The 21571-nt window shown below is 36.7% G+C and overlaps 2 protein-coding genes across 3 annotated transcripts in view; one reads left to right on the top strand and one right to left on the bottom strand.

Annotated features, from left to right (window-relative positions):
* The window catches only part of LOC115918958 (serine-rich adhesin for platelets-like), a 39371-nt gene extending 24116 nt beyond the window's left edge, over nucleotides 1–15255 (bottom strand). The window contains exon 1 of one of the 2 annotated variants that reach the window (XR_004066062.1): nucleotides 15035–15254. The gene's annotated coding sequence lies outside the window, so the exon portion shown is untranslated. Of the gene's footprint in view, nucleotides 1–15034 lie in introns of both variants that reach the window. The other variant, XM_030995644.1, reaches the window with a different exon arrangement.
* A 4326-nt stretch (nucleotides 15256–19581) lies between these two features.
* On the top strand, nucleotides 19582–20040 carry LOC105438480 (activated RNA polymerase II transcriptional coactivator p15-like). The gene has a single exon (XM_030995822.1). It carries the CDS (start codon nucleotides 19582–19584, stop codon nucleotides 20038–20040), a length of 459 nt encoding a protein of 152 aa, XP_030851682.1.
* The last annotated feature ends 1531 nt before the right edge of the window (nucleotides 20041–21571 follow it).

The raw sequence follows: 21571 nt of genomic DNA, 5'->3' as shown, positions 1-21571 counted from the left end.
AGTAATGAATAAACAACAAATCGCAACAAAAAATGCATTGTAACGAGCAGAAATGAAAGAGATAGAAGAAAAAATGTCCTCCAATGGCATGTAATCTTTATAACACATGTCTGTACGCTCTTCATGCTTGCATCCATTCGGCCGATCGTTATCTTCATGATCGCTGGCGTCATCAGACATGACGCTCATTCATCAAGCGAACCGGCGCAGGAAACGCGCTAGATGAAAAGAGCATGCGTTCACCTTGACTTTTAATAATTTGCCCAAAACCTTTCCTTACCGGCGAGCAAACTCCTGGGATTGTTTTCAAGCTTCATTAAAGCGGCCGAGCAGAGTGTCCATTACAAAGGTAAAAAACCAAGAAGAAATTCTAAAAGACGCACACCCAACCCTCTCCACCATTGCTTTCAAACATTCATATAAAATGTTTTCACTTAAATCATTAAGTGATGATGAAAAAGGGCAAAAGGAGAAGATTTACATGTACATATTCTACCAAAAGAGTAATACACCTTGTACCATCTGTCTATATACTTTTTACACAATAGAACAGAACTATATTCACTCTGTGACACTGACTCAGACTATGATTGTGACTAAATAGTAGCCATCACAACAAGGTCCATAACAATCTCTATTTCTCACTGCCTCAACCCTTTCCTAATATTCTTACACTTTTCCCACTTTTCAATTCTTTGCCTATCTCTTCCTCTTTATATCTACCTTTAATTATAATTGAAGCCAACAATAAATCTAAAGCATTAACTTTCTCTCTTCCTCTCCCTCTCCCCCTCTCTCTAACTCACTCATTCTCACTTACATTGAACTAATTTCCTTGATTGTTATGTTGATAGATATCTCTTTCTCTCTCTCTCTCTCTCTCTCTCTCTCTCTCTTTCTCTCCTTCCCATCCTGGTATCTGTCTCCTTCCTTAATTCTTTGTCCCTTTCCCTATACATATCTCACTTTATCTCACTTTCTCTCCCTAGCTCCGTTGCACTCTTCCCAACCCTGCATGCAGTCATTGCTCCATGCCATGTGTTGATGCACACCACCAGACAGATGCATCTTTTTCTTATCATTTCATTGTCTGGGCTTAATTAGAGTTTGAGGTAATATTGTTGTAAGAAGGATTGCACTCAATACAGTCACCTACACAGTATACAAATATATTTTTGTGCAGGAGCATTACTATGGAGAGCACACTAAATGCTAGTTATAATCATTTTTTTTTTTTTTAAGTACATTGTTTATTTCTCCATCTTCTTTCGCGTCTTTGAATAATTGTGCAGACTGTTTTCAGCCTCAATATTTGTAACTGAGCGATCTACTAGTTCAAAGATACATGTACCTCGAGGATATATCCTGAAATATACTTTCTTGACCTCGTGACCTTTACAAAATTTTACAGCAGGCTAACTACCATTTGAAGCGTGAAATTAAGAACGTCTTGGAAATTTTTGTCCAACTATTTCCTCAACTTTTTCACACTTCCGACGTTTCCTTGAAATGACACCTCCCCCCCCCCCCCCCCCCCAACATTTGGGCTGACCAAATTCAAAGGATTAAAGTCAAAATCCTTTTAAATCTTTCCTTCCTAACGCTTAAGATTAAGATGGTATTTAAGATTTTAAAAACTATGATTTGATTTCAGCCCTTTTCAAGACTTGACTTGCTCATATTGAATTCATTGATTCTTTGAAGCACAATTTGCACCTAATTTTCATTCGCACAAACCCAGTCTCAAAAAGCCTTTTTGTTTCTGCAAGAATTACACACTCCTTGAATGAATGTACACAGTGATTCACCTCTGTCACCAAATGTAGTTCAAAATTATGCAACCCAATGACATTAATAAATAAATTACGTTGATAGACAAAGAGTAATTACAAATAAGAACCCTTATTATTTCCTTCACTTCACAATTTTCTTTCCCGAATCTGTTTCAAATCTTTTCACCGACCTCAAAGTTAGCCTCATCCCTCAAAAATTAAATCAATTCAATTAATATGTGATTCACTTTTACTTAAATTGAAACAAACTGTAAAATCTCCTAAATTGAATATGTCCAAAATTCCAAAACTGATGCCCTAAAAAATTTTAATATAACACTGTATGATTCATACAAAATCGAGTAGTGGTTGCTTACGTGTATGTATATATGTGGGACCTTGGACGCCCCTTGGGATTTGTGGAGTCGTAAAGTAGGAACATACAAGTTAATTATGAATCATTTGTAGCAACAATCTCCTTTTAGACTTGGCCTCCGGTAGATTTGGCAGCTGTACACCCAGCTCCTTACCCTAAAAACAACCACTGAGAGTCGGAAGGATTTTAGGATTGTGAAAATGAAAGTTTACATGCACAGACCCTTGTCAGTCGTAGTGCATCATAGGGTCTAAACTGCAAGACTATGAAGATGTTACGGTCCACTGCTCGCCACAGGGCCCTGTAGTGTAGGAACTCCTGACAGAGCAGTAGACCAGTAAACCAGTTTACTAATATATTCAAATTTATGGGGGACCTTGTGACGAGGTATAACCTGCTATTAATGAATGAACTATAATACTTGGAATCCAGTCTGCATACATTACTTGTTGCTTTGTGGGGCAAGCCTCAGACAAGCTTACAAGTTGTCAAGAACAACATTTTTTTTAACAGTACCTATGCATAACTTTTGTAATATGTTTGTATACCGTACCAGTTTATTTGCCACAGTCAGACACTGACAGAATTAGGCTAAGCTCAAGGCTTCATGGCATTGTGTTGAAGTGTCAAAATAGAGTCAGTGCCTGCAGAGTGCAGACTAGAAAAATGAAATTAGTTTTAAATTCTCTTCTTGCTGTGAAGAGATGATTTCTATGACATTCATCTTTCTACATGAAGGTTGTTTGGTTCCAAAAATGAAATTGAACACGTTACCCAGAGATTTGAAGGGTTATATAAAGCGGAACAGGAAGGAATGAAGTTTGCCCCTGATCTGTTTGACATTTTGGATGGTCAACATCGGTGCCCAAGAGAGACTGGACGCTACTGGAACTGACCAATGGTTCCGATAACCAAGCCTATACTCCCCTGCCCTCAAAAAGGAAGTGTCCTGTGTTTGAGATCAATACTGGGCTCCAGAGGGGATAGAGAATATTAAAGTTTGAAGGACTATTTTTCAGCCAAATTGGACCTGGCGATTTTGGCTGATGCATTCAGGAAAATGGGTAAAATTGTATAATCAAGGGCTTCATGCATATTTCAGAATGCAGATTTAGTATTAAAATGGACCTCAAACTGTTTTTAAAGTAGAAAGGAGAATTGAGGAAAAGGGTACTGATAATAATCAAATACAGATGGGATTGAGAGATATATTATTTTAAAAAAAGGGAAATAATAAGAAAGAAGCCCATATGGCTATATTTATATTATATTCACTTGGGACAAAGAAGAAAAGAGAGAAAGAGAGAAAGAGAGAAAGAGGGAGAGACAGACAGATAGAGAGGAGGAGGCAGAAAACAGTCAAGAGTAAGAGAATTGCATTTTAGGAGAAAATAAAAAAAATTATTGAAAAACAGTAATGAAAAGTAAATAACGAGACAAAGAAAGGGGGAGAGAGAGGAAAAAAGAGACTCAAAGAAAAATAGAACATATAAAGAACGGGAATACAATGGGAAGAGGAAGACCACAAAAAGCCAGTGCTCCATTACTACTTGAACTTATCCTTATCAATACCCTGTACACCCAACAGGAAAGAAATCTCTTGAGCTGAGATAGGGGGTATTGTATTTCATCTTTATGGTGAGAAAATCTCTCTCTAAGGGGGATCGGATTTAAGGGTGTCGACATCTAGAAGGGTGCTGTGATAGCACTCCAGATGGGATAAGTGATTTGCAAACAGAGTAATACATCATGTCAGGGTATCACACCCTCCCCTAGCAAGCAAGTCATACAAAGAGAGAGAGAGAGAGCTAAAAACAAATATGAAATTGCAAGTATAATATGTCCAACATCTTGAAAATCTTATTGAAGTAAATATTTTTTCTTGAATATAACGATTAAATGACCTTCTGGGTCTCAACAAATTACATTTATTTTAAAGCTTCTAAGTATTTGGATTAAATGTTATGTTCATATCAGCTAATGCTAATAGTCACATTTTTCTAGAGGATTAAATTATTACAAAAAGGAAAACTACCCCCCTATCTGATCAAATTTGAGTGCAAATACAAATCTGGGGATGCAAGATATCTGAGTAAATATATGAAGGTTCAACTGAGAGAAATTGAGCTTTAGTTATTCCCAAAGTATTATACAAAATGTTAGCCTTTTCAGTTTATCTAGATATAGAGTCTGTTTTGTTGATCCTCCATGCGCTATGTCAGCATCTACTGTAGATCACTATCGGAATATGACTAAATAAAAGTTCTTTAGAAGATTTCGTTAAATACTATAATACAAAGATATCACATAGATGGTAATGTATCTGCAAGTAGACGTTATATTCCCATGCAAACATGTGTAATGACCATGTAATGATTAATGAGGAATTGGGGATAATTGAATTACGATCTCGTTTAATTTGAAATCCAGACCAGTTTTCTATTCAATCATGCTGTGACATATGCTACAACGTAGCAATCCATCTATTCCTGGCAAAACAGAGAGAGCAAGAATTTATGTTTTCTAATGATGAGCAAACCATCTGGGTATAGTAACATCAGTGACAATCTCCATTAGTCTCATGGAGAGAGAGAGAGACAGAGAGAGACAGAGTAAGAGGTTATAAGAAGAACATTCTTTTTACATGACAGGAAAAGAGAGGAACAGATAGATTTTGAAGGGAGAATTAGCCACATGTTCATTCGATTGACTCACAAGACTATTCTTATCCAGTAGCGAAGGCTACATGACTTTACACTGCAACAGTCTGGCCTACTTTTCTCAGTCTTTTAAACTTAACAAGAGGAAGAAAGCCATGTCATTAATAAACTGTAAGATAAAAAAGCAGAGATTCCTAGACACAAGCTAAGAAGTTTGTGAAAGCAAATATGATAGCAGTAAAAGTACTCTGTGAAAGATAAGATATCCAGAAATTAAAAGTAAAAATGGATTACTTTATCGGTTGGTATCACCCAAAAGCAGATAAAATCAAATAAAACCATACGCATAACTAAACTGTGCCTACATAAATACTTCAATAACAGACTTCTTCTTTATACAATTTCTATTTCCATGCGTCCTTTAAAAAAAAAAAAATCATTCTATATACGGTTTCCATAACCCCCCCCCCCCCAAAAAAAAAATATATATATATATAGTTTACCATTTCTCTTCCATCCATTATATAAAGCTTTTACTGAAACCTTTTTATGCTGATAAAATAACATTGGATTTAATCCCAAAGGACTCAGAAATATTGAAAAAGCCAAACAGCATTACAAGTACAGTACCTGGGGAATTTTTGCAATACATTATGATGCATAACAATGGCTGAAGTGCTGACTCTATAATGCAAGCAGATTGATGGTGTTTTCATTTTGGATTTTCTTGAAAGGCTTTCACAAAAATTTCACAAAAAGAAGTGACACCTGAGGATGAAAAGGGGTAATTCATCAAATTCTTCTCCAGAGGTTAGATGAAGATCACATAATCCCTGATCATTCATTTTACTACATAATTTACTGTATAAAGAATGAAATACTCAAACCTCAGAGCTTCAGCTTTACAATGGATGAGCAAGAATTTACAATTAAGGGAAAAATACCCCAAAAGAAAATATATTATTCCCCTATTCTTTGTCATATTTAAAATATGAAGGCATTTGAAGAGCCATGCTTTTCAGGGACGTTTTTTCTCTGATGTTCTTCAACACTTGCAAAATAACAATAAAAACGCTCACAAATCATTTTTCACCTCTCTTCCCAGAACTCAACCTTCTCTTTAAACTGAAAGAGAAGGTTAAGTTTTGGTAAAGTTGAGCTCTCTCATTCTTTTTCTTTAATGTCACTTTGGAAGAAAAACCATTATAAAAATGTCCTCTGAGATCACGTTCAAACTACAGCAATAAATAACAAACATGTTTGGACCAAACAGTCACGTCACATATCTTTGTAGTCCCATACACCCATTTCTGTGTACAGTGCATGTGCTTTTCATCAAGACTATTACTGTGTCCTACATAATCAACCTTTCTAAATTGCTACCATGTCCTTTTACAATCTATTTCGTCCTTGTTTTCACGAAGTGACGGTAGTGAGGACAATCGTAACGCAAAGTGAATGCAATTTTTTTTCACTACCGTCACTTTGTGAAAACAGCGACGATTTGTATATGACCAGGGGAGTGTTTCACAATGACTAAGATTGACTTTAAGTTGAACTTTACTATGGCAGGCCATTCATACCACTGGTTGCATACTCTCACCATTATGATCTTTAGATAATATTTTTTCCTTCAATAATGAACTACACTGTACATGTACATGTAACAACAAGTGTAAATTCTGTAGATTTGTGACCATGATTATGTAAGTCCCTCAAGCCTTTTTTCAAGGAATATTTACCATCTTTATGATATAAACAAACCATTATCAGAGAAGCTGTAGGTCGTTAGGCCTATACATAAACATTAAACAAAAAATACAAAGTCCTTCTGACATTTAAACGAGGATACAGAAGAAAGATACAACTTTAAAAGCAAGGTTATACCTAGCTAACATTCCTCTACAGATAATTGGTATGAAGGCTCTGATATTGAGGTTAGCTATCGTGATTCCAACTCGGATTAGGATTATAATCAAAATGGTAAGTATTTGAAGGACCAGACAATTATGCAAACAAAAGTATCAAAATCTGTGTCCATGCATTAAAAAAGAACACCAGTCAATTGTCAAAACAAGTTGCAACATAACCTGCTTAGTGTCAAATCCTATCCTGGGAGTGAAGAATTGAAGGTTAGGACAAGAATTACAGCTAGTACAATATATATTTAGTAAACGACTGGTGGCAAAATTCTGTGGTAGAACACTAGAATTTTAAGCCAATGATTGGTCCGTTCAGAGCCAGAAGGATGTAGGTCTAAATGTAAGTTAGATGCCGATAGTTATTGACCTTCTTGCTCTCAGCACACTATATTGTACTTTTTAAATATTCACCAACAAATTTAGAAGATTTTACAGGAACTCCTTTCACATGTTCAAGCTGAATTTGAATTTAAGTTGAAATTAATTTTGAATTGTGAACATGTATATCTTAACATACTTGTATCAAAATAAATGCATGGTGACCAAAATAGATGTTATTCTCAAAATGTCATTTTGCCATTCACAAAATCTTCTTCTTTTTGTTTACTACAACCTGAAACAGTTCCTGTAAAATTGAGGGTTACATACAACTTTGAAACTGTAAAGAAAGAGAAGAAGCACTGGCAACAAATTAAAAATTTCCTTAAATAGTTTTTTGGCTGTCATCCATGACATTTAATCAGCACTCCTGCCAAGAAAATAATTATGCAGACATGTTTTCAAAAGATCACCCTACTAATTTAACCCAGAGTATTTCTGACTATATCACTAAGATGATCTGGATATATGTTTAAAAATACGAGGGAGGGTTGAACGGCCTTGATGAACGAGACTGATGGACGTAGCAAACAGCAGGTTATAAACAAGAACTGTATGCTTCTTTCTTAATTGAGATTCGAAACGTAAATAGTATTTTGGATGTTTATTCAATTAGACATGTTGCTATTCATAATGCTCAGCTAAATAGCATATAGTGCAACACTAAAATAATTTCAGTACGAAACATCAAGAGCATATTCACTTTGATTCAGAAATGCAACTATTACACTTCTACATTTCTACGACAAACACTTATTTTTGTCAGTTCACTTTTTCAAGGGTTGTTTACAAATTATATTATCTTTTTATTTTGTATGTTATTATTTGTATACATTACGATTGTCACTTTCGTTCCTTAATATATATCTAAAACTAATAAACATTCACAATTAGTCAAAGGCATTTGTGATTTATATGTAAAATAATTGTTTGTCACAGAAAAATCATTGAATGTAAAGGTATTACATGACCAGTACCATTATGGCATTTTTCTAGAGCATGTATACCCTGGCTCTGGATTTGTATTTGTGTTCTTGAAAGAAAGAGCTGTTTAAATCATGCAAAGCAGGTCATGATTATTTTTCCTATTCCTCAAATAGTCTCTCGGAGGAGAAGAAATAACAAACCCAATTAAATGCAATGAGTTACAGATCCAGATTTTGCCACATATGCTTCAAAAGAAGCAGTAACTCGAGCGATCTTTCATCACTTTCTTTAATAACTTTTGGAAATGTATGCTATGCCAAATCATGGAGCAGAAGGAAAGGGTGTTTTAAAATATGACATGACACATCAAAAACCTTCAGACCTTAAGCCCTTCACACCATCCCAACCATGGTGATATAGCAAAAGTAGGGGAAACCCCTCGCAACAGTAATGAAGGGATTAATCAAGGGCCGACAAGGTCGCGAATCGATACCACGGCTTCGATCTTGGGAACGTGCAGGGTGGAAATGATTTTTAAAAACTTCCAGATGCCTGAAGCTTTGGAGGGTTTTTAAAGAATCACTATGTTATTCCTTGTGTCGTATCTGTCAGCGGCCTCGAGAGAGCGGTTAGGATGTCTTGTAAACATTCGTCACTTCCACCCTATAAAGTTTAACATCTCTCCTACCTACACCGAAAGTTCAGGGTGTAGTCATCGACATCTTTGAGGAAAAATTGTTTATTTTGAATATGTTACAAAATGATCGTACTACGCCTTGTACGGAACAGCACCTCATCAAGTACAATGTATATTGACTGCCTTTGCATGTATCTATTATGCATGTAAATACAGCAAATTCCCTTGATATGGGCAACAAAGGTTTTGAGTTTAATATTTTAATTTAAGTCTTTAAAATTGAAACTGATATGATGAAATCTCCATTTAAGTGAAGAAGGGCTCACATTTAAAAAAAAAGAATAAAATTAAAATGTGAACTGAGGAACCCCAACTGAAATTTAGAAAGAAAGAATTTACACTACAATAAATTAAAGACGTCTTTTAAACTCCAAGTATAAAGGCTTCTGGATGGTATGAAAAAGCATGCCCAAAGTAATACCCAACTAGAGACATAACCTAAACCCTTAAACCTAACCATTTATTGAAATAAAAACCCAGAGCAAATGTCAGTTCTCCTTTGAAAAAAAGAAAGATAACAGCTTTAATATTGTTACCTTGTGGAAAGCAGTCAATTCTTCATTCAGGCTTACAAAGTAAATATTTCTCAGCTGTTCACAGCGCCTCCTACACCAGCAGGTGGGGATGCCCCTCCTAAGAGCAGGCATCTTGGAACCGTAGCCTTTGGCAATGTCCACAAGAAGAAAGATTCAGTTCTTGCAATGACAAGCTGACAGAAGCGTCTCTATCTGAGGCAACCACTTCAAAGTGGCAACAAGAATAACCAAGTCCGTGCGAGGACTATAATACAGTTTGACCGCCGGTCCACCCGTAGAGTATAAAACACGCTTGCTTACAATATATTTTATCACCTGACAAAGTGTTGCAGTGGCGCACGAAACTTTGTGATCTTTAGATCCCTTGTTGACCATAAATTGCAAGACAAACGAATGCCACTAGCGATATTATTTTCGATAATAATACAGTTAGTTCTAGTTGAGGAAATCAACATCAGCAGCAGCAGAAGCAACAGGTCCAGAACTATGGGTCTTTTTTAAAAACAAGCCTTCAGGAAAAGCTATAAAACTTGATGGAACAATTGCCGCTATTTTCCCTCAGGAGTCAGTAGCCATCCCCTTGCCAAGTAAGTGCCCCAGAAGTGGATACTCTATTCAATCTTATCCATCCTCATCATCAGATGCAGGCCTACGGTTAGCGGAGATGACAGGCGAGAGGCGGTTGCCTGGAGGAGTTGGGGGGCACCAGGACAGGATGCCATACTGGCAGAATGTCCAAGGACGTCCAAGGGTGTCCAAGGGTGTCTAGAGTGTCCGAGAAAGCCTACATCTTCACTTTAGAAGATTCCAACAAGGTTTCTTCACAGCACATGCATGCCTCTCAGATCAAGGATCTCAGAAGGTACGTGAGGCGATAAGCGTACGAGCGCCCATCTTCCACAGAACTGACCCGTTCCTTGATGTTCTTGATCAACGATGTAACCGCAATTATCGCAATCATGTTGAATACTAGTCATGTCACCGCCCAGCTGAGCATTTAAATAATGCAATAAGAAGTGGTCTGATCTAATTGCTGCGATCACTTCCAGACTAGCAGCTGCTGCCACTTAAAATGGGAAACAAACCAGAAACTAATTTCCTTTTATAGACATACCAAGCAATATTTTTGTTGGAAACTATATGCAAAAGAAGTTTCATGTCTCAAAACATTTCGTATTCGATTACAGTCTCGTCGAGGAAACCCCAATTTAGGGTTCATTTAATTACATGCCAAGGAAATGCAAGTGTATGCATGCCAAACGTAGGAGAAATTGGATAGCTGTATTGGAACCTGTTAAGTCTTGTAACTTGCAAAATGGAACGTCATCCAATTACTCAAATATACTCAGAGCAAGAGAGACATTAATTAATTTACTCTTACATGTACATAAATTTTTAATGCCCTTCTAGACCTAAGATGGTGATTAATCAGATTTGATCGAGAGGAAAGGAGTTGAACGAAGATCATTGAAGGTGGGAATCTGCAGTCCAATCAATTCTTCTTATTGCTCCGATGTTTCAAAGATGTACATGAAGTCATGTGCCCCTTACATGGAAATGAATGGGTGGGTGTGAGGAGGATAATTTTACAAGAAGATATCAAATTCAAGCACCCTACCCATATCATATGAATCTCCTGCACTCCTCCATAATTAGCATCTATAAAAGGGATATTTTGTGGGGCTTCCTCTTAAAATGTTTATCAGTTCTAAAAATACAGCAGCAACACCCTTCAAATTCTTGTTTTCCTTCATTTTTTTTCAAATACTGCCTAACATATTTTTTGACCTTGTATAGGCATAAGATGGCTTCAGAACTAACAAAGTTTTTCATTAAAATAATCAAGATATGTTTTATAAAATAAAAACAGACTGACCATTTATATCCTCAGCAGTCAGAGGCCATCAAGTTAAAGAGTCGTGTGGGTAATTATTCTTGTATGTATTACATTCCTCTATTTTAAGAACTTTGGAAGGTAAAGATAAAATCGTGCAAGTTCTGTACAATGCAATAAACATGATAACCCTGTATAAATCATTTTCTATAAATTGGCTCATTTGCTCATAATTTGTGACCATCTTAAATCAAAATAGAGTCCAGCAGAAAAAAAAGCCACCGACTGAATTATATCAATTGTTTATATTACTATATTATAACTCAATTACCTTCCAGATTTGTTTTCATTTATGTTTTGTTGTTGAACGTACGATTCATTCAGGTCAAAGGAAAACAATTTATAACTACAAAGTGAAAATATAATTTATTTATTTTTAATAAAAAAAAATCATAAGTCATGTTTAAATGTAGAGGAGTAAATATGAAATATACTGAAATGAAATTAAAAAACCATGATAAGCCTTTTTAATCAATATCGACAGACCCCCTGCAAGCCCCCAAATTGAAACTGTCACTCGCTGGCGTTGATAGGGGGAAGCTCTCCCTCGTTGATCAAGGAAGGAAATGTTCAAAGAGCAGGGGAAGTGTAGAGGGGGCAACAAGGCGATCGGAAAATGAGCCAAGGGGAGGCAAGAAGCAAGGTCGAGTTTTCAATATTCATTTTTTTGATATATGATATCAAAAAGAACTAGATGGAATTTTGACTGCGCGCAGTCAAAAATGATGCCTCCGCCATAGAGCAATTTAAACAAGTTTGGAGTTTAAATCTCCAGTGGTTCTTGAGATATCATGATAACAATCTCAATGTATGGAATTTCATAAGTTGACCTCTGTGACCCTTGACCTTTGACCTACGTGCTCCAAAATCTAATCAGATTGTCTTCCTATGGTGATACACACTATCATTAAGTTTGAAGTTTAAATCTCCAGTGGTTCTTGAGATATTATGATATGGTGATACATACTATCATTAAGTTTGAAGTGAAAATTCTCCAGTGGTTCTTGAGATATCGCGATAACGATCTCAATGTATGGAATTTCATAAGTTGACCTCTGTGACCCTTGACCTTTGACCTACGTGCTCCAAAATCTAATCAGATTGTCCTCCAATGGTGATACACACTATCATTAAGTTTGAAGTTTAAATCTCCAGTGGTTCTTGAGATATTATGATAACAATCTCAATGTATGGAATTTCATAAGTTGACCTCTGTGACCCTTGACCTTTGACCTACGTGCTCCAAAATCTAATCAGATCGTCTTCCTATGGTGATACATACTATCCTTAAGTTTGAAGTTTTTACATCTCCAGTGGTTCTTGAGATATCATGATAACAATCTCAATGTATGGAATTTCATAAGTTGACCTCTATGACCCTTGACCTTTGACCTACGTGCTCCAAAATGTAATCAGATCGTCTTCCTATGGTGATACATACTATCCTTAAGTTTGAAGTTTAAATCTCAAATGGTTCTTGAGATATCGCGCTAACAAACTCAATACAAGGAATTTCATAAGTTGACCTCTGTGACCTGTGACCTTTGACCTACGTACTCCAAAATCTAATCAGATCGTTTTTCTATGGTGATAAATACTATTCCCGAGTCTTAAGTTTAAATCTTAAATGGTTCTTGAGATATTGTGATAACGGTCAAACGGGACGGACGGACGGACGTACGGACGGACGGACGTACGGACGGACGTACGGACGGACGGACGTACGGACGGACGTACGGACGGACAACCCGAAAACATGATGCCTCCGGCACCACCTTCGGTGGCGGAGGCATAAAAATATCAAAGGTAGATATCAAAGATATGCACAGGCATATTTATTGCCAAACAGCAATCTTTCACTTCAGTTTAATAATATTAGGAGACAAAACTGAGGAATTTCAATATTTAAAATTGTTGATCTCAATATATTTTAAATATGAGGGCAAATCTGTAAACCTTTCCCTTATTTTGGAGTTTTAATGGTCTCCTTTTTCTCGAGTATTTGGTGTGGTATGCAAATTGGCAATATAGGAAAATAATGATAGCTATTGTGGAATTATGGGGGGAAGCAAGTTTCAATTAGAAAACAAAAACTAGAAAAAGGGTTTTCTGAAGTAAACATGAAGGGCGATAACCGACATTCATGATGAAATTATGTGAGGAATGCATGAAGTTTCAATTAAATCTACATTTGGCCTTCACTTAATTTTACACCTACTTAACACATTGTTATCTAAATCAATCTTAAAGCAAAGAAATACTCCCTTGTCAACCAGCCCCCCCCCCCCCTTTCTCTCTCTCTCTCTCTCTCTCTCCCTCTCTCTCTTTCTCTCCCTGTTATTTCCATCTCATTTCCTTGTTTTGTCCTTACTAGATTCCTTTCTCTATCTCTCTCTCTTATTCTCTCTGTATCTTTCATAGTCTTTTGAAAGCTATAAGGGTATTAACTACATGTAATATACCTTTACACAAAGTTTACTCCCTTCTGGCTTTAAAAAGACAAATTTGTTTCCCTCCTCTCTCTCTCTCTCTCTCTCTCTCTCTCTCTCTCTTTTCCCCTCTCTCCCATTTATTTCCTTGTAATTTACTCTACTAAGTGGCCTTTTTCCTATCATGATTTGGACATAATACTTCCATGTAATCCATATACCTTCCTTATCCTGCAGACTTTTTAATACTAAGGCTTCTTATATTCTTATCCTTCCATCGAGGCCTTTCCAGGCTTGCTATAATCTCTCAAATCCTCTCGTTTCCCAGTAGGGAGCTAATCGGCTTCAGGTCCAAAACTTAGGACTCTATAGTCTAGATGGTCCAGGTCTAAAAAATTGAGCTCAAACATTTCCTAAATGACTATGTATTAACAAACATGTACATATCTCATCAGGTCCACAATCTAAGACCAGAGTCTGGTCTAAGTCCAGTGAATGGAGCATATAGACTTATCCCCTGAATGACACACACATATATCTCACAATATCAATAATCAAATGGTTAAAAGATCAGTAATTTAGACCATTCTCAATCTGAGTTTTTGAATCAGTTATTACATATCTCTATGTCAAATCAAAGGGCTCATATGAATGAAATTTGCCTGTGTTTTGATTATCCAACGGGCTACAGAGCAGGATGAAAGGGGGTCCTACTAAGTAAATAGGCCTATTCAAAAGGCACTAAATGCATTTCAAATAATGCACACGATTCTGCGGTCTGCTAAATTATATAGGGCATTTTAAAAGTGATAAATATTGGTTTGTAGGACCTTCAAGGCCTTTTATGGAGTACAAAACAAGTTTAAAAGCTTCTAATAGTGGTCATCCATTGTGATCTAGCGCAAGCTTGAAGTCCCGTTTCACACTGATAAGAATGTACATCTTTTGTGGTTCATGAGTTCACCTTGAGACTGTTTAGGAATATTTCGTCACTAATATTAGGAATCAACATCTATCCTGCATCTACGTCCGTCCACAAAAAGCAACGATTCTTGACCGCCTTTCAATACAATTTGACATGTTTCTTTGATTGTCCAAGGAAGAAGAGTAAAACAATAATGAATCTGAAATGTAAGTCACATTTTTTGTAATTACCTGCACTCTTTAACATTACAATGAAAATCAAGCTTCTTACTTCTCCTTAAATTAAGATAGATGGAATTAAAGTAATTGTGTGTGTCAAAAACTGAATAGAAGTATCAAAAAACAATGGTTAAAACTGATTAATAGACAGCTAGTTTTATTCTCAGTAATAAAACTGATCCTGATATGAAATTAGTATTGCTCCCACTATTTTCGGCCTCTATCAAATGGTTTTAGGAAGAGTCGTCAAATTACCTGTACAGATGGAAAGTTAGTAACAAAACAAGCAAGCCTTCTTACCTACAAAAATTATAGCAATATATCCACAGTAAAAGGTCTATGATGATAGATATATTCCAGATTTAAAAACCTCCTGTGAACGCTGATCGAGCACAGACCTTTGTGTATCATGAGAGTCCCTGCCGGAGAGAGAGAAGCACTAACTTCACGCTTTGGAACCACATGTACAAATCAACAAGCACTGTGCTCTAAAAAAGCCTTTATAGCCCTAATGCTAGTATTATTACCGTGTTTACTACTCTTTGGGACTTTGTATGCTTTTGGCCGCTTCAACGGACACGCACAAAACTTCTCCAACAGAATCCATAGAAAACAGACACAATGGGGAGAAGCATCGCATTCCTGGAGACAGTTTGATATCTAGCCCCCCCCCCCCCCACAGCTTTTCTTTTCAACTTTATCTGCTCAGCTCTTTCTTTCTATTTTGCTAAATGACAGCTTCAGAGATTTCTCACGCTTGTGTTCAATGGTTTCAAATATTGAAAATATGCACAAACTTTTCAAATCTTTTCATAATGCTCAGGCTTTTTTAAGAATACTTAAAGCAGAAAGTTTAGGCCCACTTCCATATTCTAGCTGTTGTAACAATATTATTCTTTCTATTTGTCAAACAGACTTTTATACAACTCTATTTTCTCTTTCTACATTAATATGAGCATATTCATCTTTCAAAAGGTATATATACCATTTTTTTAATGAAATCTTCACATTTTGGTGGTATCTTTTTCCACCTTAATTTTCACCAATTATTTATTTATACAGTCAAACGTGCTTTAGTGACCACCTTGTCTACATTTGTTGAATCATGTACTAAAGAAACCTGTCTACAAAGACCACCTGTCTACAAAGGCCACTTTTTGTGTTTCCCTTGGGTGGTCGCTAACAGGTTTGACTGTATCTCCCTCCCTCCTGCCCCCCCCCCCTCTCTCTCTCTCTCTCTCTCTCTCTCCCACCCCCCCCCCCCCCTATGTCTGACCACTTGAAATGATACCTATCACTGCTTTGTTCACCGTAAGTTGGAATATAATGAAAACTACGCAAGAATTCTTGCTTCCTTGTAATCTGCTTGCAGGTACTGAAGTAGGGTCTTTTGTTGGGAAATCTTCTTGGAAAATGGTGAATTCTTTACATCAAAATGTCTTGTCAGATAAACAACAACTACATCAGGTTAGCTTCTTTCATATTATATTTCTTCACTTTCTTCACCCATTAATGTACCCCCACTAAACACATGACTGAGCTGATCATCTCTTGTGATATAATCCGAGAACTGTGTGGCATGCAATAAAGTTACCATCCTGTTATGTTGGGTTAAATGCAATCTACAATCAAGGATATTTGATTCTTCATGTGCACATCCTAGTGATGAGCACTAAGAAGCATTACGAAGCAAATACAAACAAACGCAAAACAACCGTCATAACTGTTATTGTTTACAAATTACTGGTTAATACCATAAATGGTAAAATCTGTGAATGAACAATGGAATTACACATTCATCAGAATGTCAAATATGAGAGAAAAACACAAAAGGCCTTGACCACGAACAGGACGGAAGGGGTTGCCCTCTTTGGGGAGTGACGAACAGGGACACCCACGACAATCGTACCTACACCTTTATGATTACAAATGACACTTTTATGATGTCATAACTACGGTATACTCATGGTTCATTGTGTTCTGACAGCCTATTTTTGGACGCCTTTATTTTGCCCGACACATAACCCGAGAAAAATTCCATTGAATACTGTTTACCTTACGAACAAATATGGTAAAAAGGATCACCAAAAGTGCAAATCACTGCATAAGAAAGACTGATTGCATATCTGTCTCTGTCTTGTCACTATAACCACGCAACCACCGTGAGTAAATAGATTCCACGATTGGATTGAAGAATTGGAGTATCTGCTTCTTCGGGCGGAATATGATCTTGACAGCATGACAAACGCTACAAAGTATTTCGTCGCCTTCCGAGCAGCTATTATCCCCAATAAATCAACTAAATGCTAATGTAATACACCAAAGAAAAGGATTTGGGAAAATACTGCCAGATTGGAAGGAAATTTGACAATACAGCTTATACAAATATCTGCACTTTCTGTAAAAACTGAACAGTGGTTTTCTAAAATGTCAATATTGAACCAATCCAGGAATGCCAGGTATTTTTTTTCAAGGACTTAGGATAAGTTCTGGCTGACACTGAATGATAGTGAAAAGCTCTGATAAGTGACACTTTTGTAATCTTGTTTGTCTGAGTGGTAATCTTTCGTAAAGAAAAGGAGACAACTTTGATGCCAATTTGAGAGCTGTGGGAGGCACACAAGAAAAGGCACTTTTTACGCAATCTCTTATAATCACCGACAAACTAAAACAGTAAATGAAACAACTGTTGAATGGAGTATCAGTATTTACTTTTTAAGCATTTCTCTGTAAAGATGTTGGTCTTCGAGTCTTTCATATTATTTTTTGCTACAGAAAAAAAGTTCAAACATCTTCCCTTCAAATAAAAGACAACATTTGAAAATGAAGGTGTATAGTAATTCTCCATAGATAAAATGCAAGAACAAGGCTCGCTGTATCCAATTGGGATCGTTGTAAAATCAGCCAATATTCTGTAAAGAATGTACTTCAAAAATTGATCTCAACATTACTTCTAAATTTCAGAACTCTAACTGTAACTATTGTTTCCCCATTTCACGTTTGGTAACAAAGTAAACAAGCCAGCATCATGGCAAAAACCCATGCCACTGATATCTATGCCTGGTAACATTTTATTAATGCTTTCCAAAGATGTTTTATACTTTACTTACCTATTTTGTGTCAGGACAGCAAGAGACCAGATCAAGGCAAACACCAGGTTAAATGCACAAAGGAAAAAGAAAGAGAGAAGGGAACAACACAATTAATAAAATGCTATATATTTCATGAGCAAAAGAGTACAGAAACTGATGTATTGGATGTATTTGAACCCTTTACCTTATAATCCACAAAATTAGTGACTCATCTTGTAGACCAGAATATCTCTACATGCACAGGATCGCAACAACTCTACTTGGTTTATTTAAATGTAGCTGCAGCAAAAAAGGTATTCAACTTATTGAAAACGCACACAAATATGAAGATACTTGTATCAAAGAAGTTGATATCTCTAATGTGTGCAGAGTTTACTTATTTCCCAGCCTTAAGTAGATGAACATTAAAGGCAAAGCAGCCATACAATAATAAATATCATCATGGATAGCCAAGAAATTTGTCCAGAATTAGAATCTATGTCAATTAAAGAAAAACATAAAGCCATAAAGCATCAGCAGGATTGTAAATTAGTTTCCTAAGAATGATAAATATCAACTTAATGATAAGATATTTTCCCTGCCTTTTATATTGTTGGGTTTTCAAGCATCTGTTGTTGTTTTTTTCTGTGACAATATCCTGAAAACATGTTTTTGCTGTCTGTATGAATAAACATTACAAACACTTCAACAACATGATTGATTAAGATGCTTTCAAAAGTAGCAATGGCCCTGGACATCTGTAACAAATAAAATTAAAGGTACTTTCAAAAGAATTGTGTAAGTCTGAAACATCATATTCAATGCATGTCTTCCTCTCTCGGATAAGAATCTTTACACAGAAAAAAGAGGAGAAAGTTGGGTGGAAAGCAACAATAACAGAAATGTAAAAACAAAGACTGAAATGGCATGATGGAATATAAATGAGATCATAACAGATATAACTGACAGAGCAAGATAATTCCATATTGCACATACAGTGGCTTAGGGTGGAGTCCAGGGGCACAGACATGGGGGGGGGGGTTCTCTTATCTTATTTCACAGATGAAATGTGAAATTAACAATACCCCTGATAAGGAAGAAGGTGTGGAAGGGAAAAGTAAAATCTTATATTTTCATGTGACTACCCCCCAGTAGTATGTATGTACGTATAGTCCCAAAACATGATTTATGGTATTATCGATTAATCGATTACTATGAAATCAATAATCAATAAATATGAGATATGGATCGATAATTATGGATCAATAAAATCGATAATTGATAAATATGAAATATGGATTAATTAAATATGTATTAATTAAATATGGATGATGAAATATAAAATATGGATCGCTGAACAAATAGAAAAATAGAAACAAAAATGAATAACGAGGAGGTTGTAGGTTTGTATGACGTCACGCAGTGACGTAGTGTACGACGAGGGGGGGTTGTCTCGTGTTTTACAATGGAGTGGAACCTGGGAAGGTATGACGCAAGGGTTGAAGGACGTGTAGAGACACATACGGTATGACGTAAGGTTTGAAGGGCAGGTAGAGACGTGACTGTGGATAAACATGATGTCATAGTCTGAATAAAAGAGAACGCATCATCTATTAAATATAGAATAACCACGTCATGGTACCGTAATAGGCACGCTAAAAAAATGTATAAAATACCGTGGACGTGTCCAAAAGAAAATAGTATATTCAATCGTACATCACCGTCAGCAACATGTACAGTTACTACAAACATAATACAAAGACGACTAACGAAGACATGGAAGATGTACCTCGTGAGAATGAAGATTCTGGGTATACATCGCCCGAACACTTATTCATAGACGAAGGCTTGTCAAATCTACAGCCAGAAAAAATGAACGAACAAGGCAGACAAGTGGGAGAGAAAACCATCAAGCCACTGAAGGGACGTCAGATGGACAGCTACGAGAAGGATGTGGATGGAGGTGGTACAGGCGTGACAACAAACATGGCCCGCGATGTGAAAGCCACAACCGTTGCCAAGTTACCAATCAGCATGAAGGATGGACGCGCCAAGTACGTGGCCGTGCGAAAATTCAGAGGTCAAGTCTATGTCGACGTTCGAGATTACTACGAGTCAAATGGGCAGTACTTTCCGACTAAAAAAGGTATCACCTTATCTGCGAGGGAATTCAAAGCAGTCCTGATGATTTCTAAGAACATCAACCGTGCAATCTACAGTGGAGAAAACCAGTAGTCGCATCGAGACAACAAAAAAACCCTTGGATATGTAACGGAATGAATATGATTTGAAAAAATGATAATAAAGTTGTCACCATTTTACAGTAAAATCCAACGTGTTTATTCTACTTTGTTGCGTTTGTTGTCTTGACGTCAAGGGTAGTGAACCTGTAAGAGACAAAAGGCGAGAGAGAGCGAAAGAGAGATTGACGCTTGATTGTTTGTGACGTGTGTAAGATTAAAAGTGTGTAAACCATTGAGGGAATAGATGAAGAAAGGGAGAGAGAGAGAGAGAGAGAGAGAGAATGCCTGAGATTAAAACTTTTGCTAAGAGGGGGGGTTACGACAGTACCTTCCAGAAGAGGAGGATTATAAGACAAAGACTTTTGTTCAGGTATTAACGGATAAGATTGAGAAAAGTAAAATGCAATTACGACGACCCGTTACAGGTATCAGGTTCACGCACAGCTTCTAGGGGCCGTCTTTGTTTGTCCACCCGCTTTGTACATAATACCCGTTGTTATAATTAAAACTTTTTCTAAGAGGGGGGTTACGACAGTACCTTCCAGAAGAGGAGGATTATAAGACAAAGACTTTTGTTCAGGTATTAACGGATAAGGTTGGAAGAAAAAGAAAAAAAAAAAGTGAAATGCAATTAAGACGACCCATGACAGGTGTCAGGTTCACGCGCAACTTCTAGGGCCGTATCCTCTTAACGTCCAAGACCAATTATCCTTAATGAGCACGTTTGAAGTTGAGCCGTTATTCCTTAATACAGGACGAGGGGCTTGTAGAGACTAGTTCTATTGTTTTCAAAAGACTTTTGTTCGGATATTAACGGATAAGATTGAAAAAAGTGAAATGCAATTACGGCGACCCGTTGTTTTCAAAGACTTTTGTTCTGGTATTAACGGATAAGATTGGAAAAAGTTAAATGCAATTAAGACGACCCGTGACAGGGGTCGTATCCTCTTAACGCCCAAGTGCAATTATCCTTAATGAGTACGTTTGAAGTTGAGCCGTTATTATACTAAATACAGGCGAGGGGGTCATGTAGAGACTAGTTCTATTGTGTTTTGTTATTTTATTCTATTTTATTTTTTAATTATTTGTATCCTCTTAACGTCCAAGACCCAATTATCCTTACCAGAAACAGATGTTAGCGTCACAGGATTTGAAGTCGTCTTAATCGTGAAATCCATTGTGTGGGGGTCTATATATAATTGTGAGTTATTTTTTTATCACACTTGTTTATATCATAACTTGAATCTACAAATAATCATGGACGTCTTTCCTACCGAAACCGATATTCTCAATGACGGCCTAGGTGTTTCACCTCGATTTTACAGACAGGGGAAAGCTCCAAAGGAGGTATTCCGTACTGTACTTTCCGCTGCAAGAGGATTGCAGATGCTTGTGATACTGTTACACCGGGAGATGTTCTATTTACATTTAAGAACATTTAATAGATTTGGCGCAAATATTGTAATAGGCGGATCATCGGTTTTCTTGGGAGAACAAGACATGTTTTCTTTCCTGTCGCGTCT

This window comes from Strongylocentrotus purpuratus, unplaced genomic scaffold (genome assembly GCF_000002235.5).
Source record: "Strongylocentrotus purpuratus isolate Spur 01 unplaced genomic scaffold, Spur_5.0 spur5_scaffold_3, whole genome shotgun sequence".
NCBI classification, from domain to species: domain Eukaryota; kingdom Metazoa; phylum Echinodermata; class Echinoidea; order Camarodonta; family Strongylocentrotidae; genus Strongylocentrotus; species Strongylocentrotus purpuratus.
Note: the sequence above shows the minus strand (reverse complement) of the source record. Positions and strands in the feature narration are given on the sequence as shown.

Coding starts and splice junctions, on each gene's coding strand:
- LOC105438480 (XM_030995822.1), top strand. CDS start 19,582: ATGGAAGATGTACCTCGTGAGAATGAAGATTCTGGGTATACATCGCCC.